This window comes from Pyxicephalus adspersus, chromosome 12 (assembly GCF_032062135.1).
Source record: "Pyxicephalus adspersus chromosome 12, UCB_Pads_2.0, whole genome shotgun sequence".
NCBI lineage: Eukaryota > Metazoa > Chordata > Amphibia > Anura > Pyxicephalidae > Pyxicephalus > Pyxicephalus adspersus.
Window position 1 is genome coordinate 16946568 of NC_092869.1, and position 9447 is coordinate 16956014.

General features: G+C 38.5%; 1 protein-coding gene across 1 annotated transcript in view; it reads left to right on the plus strand.

Annotated features, from left to right (window-relative positions):
• Positions 1-1738: 1738 nt before the first annotated feature.
• The window catches only part of ATP6V1D (ATPase H+ transporting V1 subunit D), a 35894-nt gene continuing 28185 nt past the window's right edge, over positions 1739-9447 (plus strand). Inside the window, exon 1 of the mRNA XM_072427870.1 lies at positions 1739-1897. Within this exon, the coding sequence (XP_072283971.1) occupies positions 1788-1897 (110 nt within the window). The 5' untranslated portion in view covers positions 1739-1787. The remainder of the gene's footprint in view (positions 1898-9447) is intronic.

Sequence of the window (9447 nt, forward strand, 5' to 3'; positions counted from 1 at the left end):
ATACAAAAATTTTTCTCACTCGCGTCTATAGACCAGCGGCATCTCTGCCTATGAGTGGCACCGCATTTTATAGACGCAAGTAATGCTGGGTATTGTAGTAGCGGCATCACTCGTATATTGAACAGCAGCTGATACGTGGACCCCGCGGGTCTGACAGGTACTGACAGGTAAGCCAGAGAATTGTGCCAGAGAATCCAATATGAAACCAAATGAATGCAGCAATTCATTTGGTTTCACATTGCATTCTCTGGCAAAGTAAAACAAATTAAAAAAAAAACAATAAGAAGATACTACTTCCTCCAGGATATACACTCCAGGATAAACAAAATCCAAAAGACCTCTCTTCTGCATAGCTTATTGTGGTCTTTTTATTTTTCTATCATGCAGTAAAATAAAAAAACATTTTTAGGCCTCTTTCTCTAATAACGGCTTGTTCCAGATTGAATGTTAAGCAAATCCTCTTTCCATATGAAAATGTTGTATATCAAATGAGAAGAAAAAACTTCAATTTCAAAACTTCAATTTTCAAACTTCAATTAGCCACAGGTGTCCCCCATTTGCACCTCTAATTTCTTTTACTTGCACTCCCCCATACCAGAGAAATTGGGTCCAGGCGATAGATCAGCAATGTGTAACAGGGCAGCACGTTTTGATGGGCAGAGTTTTTTATGTTCTGACAATGCCATAGCAGTGAAATTTTAGGGGGGATTAGCCATATGTGTCCCCACTTGCACCTCTAATTTTGTTTATCTGCATTCCCCAAAGCAGAGAAATTGGGGTTCAGGCCTTTGAAGCGACCAGCAATGTGTAACAGGGCGGAGCGTTTCGATGAGCAGTTTTTTTAAGTTCTGGCGATGCCATAGTGATTAAATTTAGTGGGTGTTAGCCACTCATGTCCCCCACTTGCACCTACATTTTTCTATTTACATCTCCCTGTTCCAGAGAAATTGGGGTTTAAAATAGGGAAGTGGACAGGGTAGTGTATTATGACATTTCTTGTTTTGTGACAGGTAGGTAAAAGTTTAGGGGTCGCACCTCCTCACTATGTAAGTGGCCCGAGAAGTCTATCATTTCTATGGGTTCCTACATTTAAAACCGCAAGCCCGATGTTGAATTTTCACTAGTTTTTAAAATGATCCCCATAGTTTGAAATGTGTGGGGAGATAAATTGTTTTAATTTGCCAGAGAATGCTATGTGAAACCAAATGAATGCAGCAATTCATTTGGTTTCACAATGCATTCTTTGGCAAAGTAAAACAATTATTCTCAATAAGAAACAAGAATACATGAGAAGAGCATGAAGTAATATGCAGTGGATTGCTCTAAATAATCCACTGCATACTACTGCATGCTCTTCTCATGTGTTCTTGTTACTTCTTATTGAGATTGTTTTTCAATAAATTTCAAATTTGGCCTGCGACTTGGTCTAAGTTTTTAATTTCTCCGCTCTCTGTGTATTTGAGTTTGACAGCCCTGGTTTATGAGATATGGAGGTTTGTACTCAAAGATTTGGGGCTGCAGAACATGCGTACTACCAGCTGATTGGGTATGCCACAATCAGCTGTGACTGTTCTGTCTGCGCGCAAGATCCTTCACAGCTACCAGAAACCCCCAGCTGCAGAGAGGAAACATCCCCAGAATTCTCAGTATGACTTGCGTCACTCCGTAATAAGCCACACCCCTCCTTCAAACAACTCCATTTTTACATTTACCTCACTCCATAGTAAGTATAGTTCAGCCACATCATGTGATTGGTCACGAGGACCTGTTCTTGTCATTCAAGTCACATGACTTTATGCTTTTGCTGTCTGGTCGCAGATCTGGTGAGAGGCAAGAGAAGCTGTTCTACTAGCAAGATGTCGGGCAAGGACAGGATCGAGGTTTTTCCTTCTAGGATGTATGTATGAGAATATTCGGTTTATGAAAATCATGTATGCTTTATTAGCAGATTTGCTAATAAAATGTACCACCGTATATGTGTAGTGCGCTTTAGCTACAATACAGTTGTGTTTGCACAGTAACACTGCAACGCGTTGGTTTAAAGACAAATGATTAATGGAGTGACTAACTGGCTTTCCCAGGATGTACCTCAATTGTCAATTTGGAATGTTTCTGTTAGTGTGTCTGTGTATATATTTATTAAATTATGAAGATGTATTGTCCTATCCCATCATGTTATGCAGCTCTTAAGTTACATACCTAAGTCTATGTACCTAATATGAATATTGCCTGAACACAAAAGATTGTTTCTAGTCACCGTGATCTTAGGTGTGTGCAAAGCCTTACTGTTCCCTACAGAAACTCACAATCTAATGTTTCTGCTATAGTCATGTTGTCTATTGACCCTCACATTTTCTAAGTTCAAATGTGTTCTGGCAGGGAATAAACCTGGGGCTCCAGTGCTTGGTAGCTTTAAGCTACGTACACACGTCCAATGGTTCTCGCCTGATTATCGTCTCAGGGCACATATCGAACGAGAATCTGAGGATCCTAATGCAAGAGAAGGGGGGGGGGGGTGCAGCGGGGTGCCGCTCTGTTGCACTCCCCCTTCCTTTTCCATGCATCGTGCATCGTTCATGCATCGTGCAGTCCTTTGTCGTTGAAAAGGATCGTAAAAGATCCTTTTCAACAACAATAATTTCACGTGTGTATTCAACTTTAGTTTGCTAGATATATTCTTGGACTCACTTCTGCTATTTGTCCAGTTTATCTTGACAGCCATGGAACTCCATCTTTAGATTCTATGGTGCCATTTTAGTTTTTATTTCACATTGATTGTTCATACATTGTGGATAGTCTCTATTGAAAAGTTGGGATTTTCTGTAACCTCAGCATTTAGCTGGAAATACTTGAATCCTGTCCATGCCTAGTAAAAATGTGTGGATTCCTAAACACAAGTGATGTAAGTTTGTCAGCAAGGTTTTAGCCTTCGCAAACATTAGGCTGGGTCTACACTGATTGTTTCCCAGCATTTAACCTGGGGTTTTAAAAGCTCATGTTTGAAATTCCAATACATTTCAATAGGCTAATCTATACCAGGGCGTTTCCTTGAGACATGTTTTTGAAGGTATAGATAATGCTCCTTGATTAAAACGGGTAAACCGGTCCATTGATTTGAAATGGGGGCGCGTTCCAGCGTTTGTAAATGCTTGAAAACTTAAAAGTGGTGAAATGCGGCATAGATATTTTCCAGCAGTTTAAAGGCAAGCTTTAAAACACCTGAATTTCAAACATGGGCTTTTAAAGCTTCAGTTTAAACGCTGGGGAAAACAGTCCATGTAGACACAGCCTTAAGGTCTAGTTAACACTATTATTGTGCTGCATTAGTGCATTTGAATCAGCTGCCTAAAACATTGAAACAAATCAAAAAGGTGCATGTAGCATTTTTGGAAGCACTCTGCAATGCATAATAATACATTGTTGTTGTGCAATTCATATCCATCGACAAGGTGCTTTGTAGTGATATTCAGAATGAATAGTACCACTCTGCAACAATTTGTGGCTACCATGTTTCAGTGATGTGAATGAGGTTTCACATCTCTGTTATAAGGCCCATGCATTTTCATTTTGCCAATTAAATTTCACCTGCTTTGCATTGCACTTTAAAGCAAAATATTACATGTCAAAATGTGTCTGTTTGTTGAAATGTGTTTCTATTGAATTCAAAAAAGGAGTACTTGTACAATAAAATGTATAATTTTTAATTTAGACCTAAAGTAATGTAGTTGTAGATAGATCACTAAATCGCTGTGTACCAAACAAATGCCATGCTCATTTACATGCACCCCTGCATTTGTCTGCCTATTGCTCGGAACTAGATTCCACTTGCACCAATTATTCCATGACAGGAATTGTAGGAGTAAGAACCTTCAGAGCAGAATCACCAGACTTTCTTTTAAAAAAAACTGCATATTTAAAAAATGTTTTCAATAACTAATTAATAATAATAATAATATTGTAAGAATCTGTTGTGATGTTAGTGATTGGGTTTCTATCTATTTTGGGTGACCTTTATACAGTACAGAGGTGAAGCAGCAAAAAGGTGTGTGTACTTTTATGCAAAGTGACAGGCATAAATGAAGCTTCAGTGGAGAAATTTTAAGTCCCTTCCCCTGCAAGATGGAAATTTTGCAGAGCTTAAGTCTCTGGACTAAATGGACAGAAATATAAATCCTTTGAAGGTGGAACCACTCTTGTGTGACACATGCTCTTTTATTAGTGAATGAAGCTTTAAAAACTGTGGGCTGCTTTTGTTTTCTCTTTCTGTGAAGACATACTTGCTATAGACTGCCTTTACAATAGTCTTTTTTTTTACTTTTGTAAAATAATTAATTGGCCTGGTTTGTGCTTTATAAAAAAAAATAAAATACATCTAAGCTAAGTATCTTTTTCCCTTTTTTTGTGTGTGAAATTTTAGTAATTTCAATTTAGTTTAATTTTAACCTCCTCTTTTTATTTACAAGCTGTGTAATGTATACAGCATACAGTTTGTTGTGACAACATGCAGTCTGTCAAAATAGTTTACTAACTGCTCCAGTATTTTGTTGTTTTTACAACACATTTAATGCCTTACAAATTGCATCAAAACTAAAGAAAAAGATTTTCTTTTTACATCTTTAAAGAACCTTACATTTAGATAAAACGGGCGTTAATGCTATGTTAAAAAATAAATAATTAAAAATAACTATTTCTGCCCACTGAACAACTTCCTTGAACAGTTTTCATGTTCCTTCCTTTTTTTGTGATAAAATAACTGTGAACAATATTAGCCTTGGAAGATTTGAATGTTGGATTTTTTTTAAATAATTAACATGGAGTTTTAACCAAAAAAGTAAAGGTATAAATGGCTGTCCTTGATATGTTTTTATATCAGTGACTCTGACATTCACCAGACATTATTTGGTTGAGAGTCAATTGCTGCCCTTAAAAAAACACATGTACATTAAAGATTCTCCACCAGATATTGTTTGCTAAATATCAAATCCACAACTTCATAAAATTAGACGCCAGTGTCTTTTACCTTAGAAATGTATTCGATTACATTTAAATAGTCATCGAGAGTTTACCCAATATTTCTAATTCCAGTGGATTAGGCCATTTCTTGTATCTCCCAATGGCTCTTGACAGTGGGATCCTTGCATTGGGGATGTTCTTTGTGAGATGCATTTTGTTACTGTCTTGTACTGTTCCTGTGACACTTCTCAACAGCACATGATGTTTAGGAAATAGGGGCACGGACAACAATGAAAACCCAGCTGTGCCTTTAGTTCAGGTCTCCTTTTTCTGCCCTATGCCAAAGTAACCTTCCTTTCCAAGCCATGCATTTTTGTCTTTAATCTTCTTAGAGCTTTGCTATGTGGAAAGAGTCATGAGGATTCTGAAGTGAATGGGTTACCTAGCCCAGAGACTACATATCTATTAGTTAGTGGGCTGCCATATGTGACTTGAGTGCAAGAGAAGGTTTTTGGAGTAAATGTACTAAATTTAGTTATTCTTTAAAACTACATATAACAACTCCAACAGAAAAATCTTATGGGTGAAGAGAGTAAATAGACGGGTGACTTGATCATTCCACTTATACTCCTTTAATGTTAGGTCATCTGGCTGAGAGCAAAGTAAGAATACTACTGTAATTCTTAACTTTAAGTGGTGTTGTCCACTCGCCTGTGTATGTAATATGGGGCTGTGTAAACTTGGGCAATATGGGCAGAAACGCTAATTGTTTGGCCAGTAAAACAAGTCCTTTGTTTTGTGTATGTAGCATTTTGCCTGAAGTTTGACGTTATGTTAGTGTAAGTTCATTTTCTCCATAAATTTCAATACACATTTTATTTTATCAGTGGAACTCTTTTGATATGGTAAGAGCCATCCCTTTTTGCTTAGTAAACACAAGCAGTGTTTAGCCACAAACACAAAGAATTTCTGGATTTAACTGGATTAATTTCACTGTCCTAGCAAATGTTGGTAATAACCAGTGGCGGGGTGGACTGTCAGAATGCACTGTAAACAGAATACATAAAATCTTGCATGACAAGTTGATTTTCTCAGGGTTTGAGATAATGAATGACAAAAAAAATGTTTCCAAATTGTCTTTCTACATGGGGATGCATTCTGAAAGCTGCATTTTGAGGCTTATTAACCAATGTGCATTACTACTCTTTTTCAGTTTTTATAAACCTGTAACTTGCACATAGGCGACAACCGTATATACAACCTCTTCAACTATTGTTTCTCTTTTACCCTCTATGCATTGAAGCAATTTTTACTGTATTTATTCAATAAAGCTTTAGTTTTAGGAAAAAGTAAATTAATTGTATTAAAGCGTCTGTTTACATACATATATATATATATATATATATATATATATATATATATATATATATATATATATATTATTCTATTTGTCCCCTTTTTGCAGGTACAAACCATGCTGATGCACGTATCTTCTATGTTTTTCTATCGAGATCATGCTGCTAGGAGAGGAGCTGCTTGTACTTTGAGATAATCCCAGCAGCTGCATGAGTGCTGGGATTAAGAAGGATATCTCCCTCATAGAAATGTAAAATATTCAGGGAACCCTCAGAGCTGTTACTAAACCAAATTTAAGCCCCTGTAAACATAGGTTGCCAAATAGGGGGTCACAAGCACAAAATATTAACAACTATCAAGGATATTTTTACATTAAGGATGGCTATTTCAAGACCAGCGTCTCTAAAGTAGGTTAGCATGTTGGGGACCCCCTGGGAGCCACTCTCATGGTAATGAATTAGGTTACTGCCAATTGTCTGTGCACTGTGGTTAAAGTTCACAAAACTTCAAACTGTGTTCAGACTGGCAGTGAGGAACCTTGCCTAGGGGGAGACACTAATGCCAGGAGTGAAATCTGCGGTGCAAGGGACTGAGAGGCTGGCAAGCTGCCTGTTGCACATAGCTGACCACTTACCTTCTGTGACCCTCAATGTCTCTGAATCAGAGAGATGTTAGCAACTGGAAATGTTGGAAGAACAGGGAGATGTGGCCCTTGAGTTATATCCCATAGTCAACAGTGGCCCCCTGGTGAAAAATGTTGGGCACCACTGCCTCAACACACCAATGTTAAGGGACTAATATTGTTTTTTTTTTTCATTCACTTTGAGCAAGCTTTTTCCTTACTTTCTTACAGGACTTGCAGTGTCCCAAAGTCACTATACACTTTCTCAATAAATTCCTTAAAAAGGTTATTCAATTTTTTTTTAGCATCAACAAAGGAGTTGTTGCAGTTTTACTTGCTAGGCTTGCCATCCCACTCAAACGCCTTGAAGACTAGTTGTTTTCGACAAATTTCAGCCACCTTTGGACGCAAGCCTCTCTGACATTTTGCAGCATCTCTTCCCCGACCTCACTGCAGGTCGTGTAGATTCTTTCCTTAAACTGTGACAGGTTACGAGGCTTAGTGGCATACCCCTTGCTTTTGATATAGCCCCACAAAAAAGTCTCAAGGTGTAAGGTCAGGGGAGAGGGGAGCCCATTTGAGGGGACCCCTTCGACCGATCCATCGGTCAGGAAACATGTTGTTCAGGAAATCTCTGACTAACCTGGCAAAGTGGGCACGGTCTTGTTGAAAAAAGACATTAGCAGGAAGTTGTGGCACAGCAAACCCCTGCAGCATCTCCAGGTAATTTTTCCCTGTAATGGTGGTCATGTTAACAGATGCATTGCAGAAGGAAAATGGTCCAATCACCCTAGTGCTAGACTTTGCTGCACACCAAACCACCAACTTTGGAGAGTCTCGTTTATGCTCGAGAATTTTTCTGCTGGGTTTTATTTTCACCAAATTCGACAGTTGTGTCAGGTTAGCCTGACCAGAGAGACGAAAGATAGACTTGTGGCTGAACCATAAGTTCTCCAACAGCTGAGGGTCGTTTTGGTTATGATGTAGTGATTTACACGAGCATCATAATCTTCTGCTTGAAGTTTTTAAACAACCTGTAGTCCGTACGTGTAGTGCTTTATCACTCTCTGAAGTATCTGCTGAATCGACCTTCAGTGCAGCCCTTGAACGCCTGCTCCAGGAGTTTAGTGTTAACGTTGGTAGAGGTAGTAGCAGGCCTTTTGCTGCGTGGTTTGTCAACAGATCCTGTTTTGAGTAACCTGCAATTAGTAACGTAAATTTTGTTATGTGTTGAAGCAGTGTGACGGTCATAAAGCATCTCAAACTCGCGCTGAACTTTATTCGGGGACATAGCTTGGGGATGTATTTTCATATGGATCAAACCATGTTTGTACCATTTGGCCAGAAGCCGCCTAATATTTTTAGAATGCTCTAGCTAGTGGTTAATGCAAGAGCACGCTCCCTGGAGACCATGTGTTTGCCTTGCCTTTAGATGTCCAGGAAATCTTTTTAATCAGAGTTTTTTTTTTTATGCTAGGGATATGGTATGTTGGACAAAGGGGCTATATTCTTCCCCCAGCCTCCTTGCAGTACTGTGGCTTTAAATCTGCTGTGTTTCTATTCTCATGTGGCCTATGCAATTTTTTTGGGGGGCTTTGAGCCACTAGCCTAAATTATGTCAACAAAATAAAGATGGCTGGGATTTCACATAAACTGGTATTCTCAGGTCAGGTCCTTTTGGTGCTTTGTATTAAGCCCCAACTGTCCAGTACCATGTATTTTGATCCAACTTCCTAGTGTTCCTGTGTTTTTGTTAAGAGTGTAATTCCATGTAGTAATGTAAAAAGTGTAATCAATGTAGTGTAACAAGTTAGGTTGAGTTTACTTTAGCTGAGAGATCAAACCTTGATATATCCTAAGCAGTTATTCGTAATGACTTGTAATTTGTAGTGTACACAGGGGACCCTCATGGCTACTAGTTAAGGCAAGTGCATCTAGGAGCCCAAGATTGAAAAAGCAAATTGGGGAGCCCCTTGCATAGCAAGGAGCATTGAGATGGGACCCCTACATTTATAAGTTTTATAAAAGGTAAAGCATTTACTGTCATACAATGCTATCCTGTAATTGAATTACCATCAGAACATGAAAAAAGTCTACCTATGGACGTGCTGTCTTGCAGTGTTACATGTATCTATCCTCCTACTTTCAACCCTAATTTCTCTTGAATGGAAAGGTGCATGTAAATAAAAACATGTTGCAAGTGGGGAACACTTGTGGCTAACCCCTCCCAAACTTTCATTAACAACAGAAAAAAAATCTATCCATCAAAACGCAAAACCACCTGTTACACATGACTGCACCCTTTCAGTACCTGAACCCCCAAATTCATTTTAGTAGGCAGAGGTTTTCATGTTCTAATGATGCCCTGACGGAATTTGTTGGGGTTGTTAGCCACAGATGTTCTTCGTATTCAGTTTCTTACACCTCGCCATTTCAGAGAAACTGGGGTTCAAGTGTAGAAGTGGGCAGTAATGTGTCATGTTTTTTTTTTTTTTTTTTTTTTTTTTTTTTTTTTT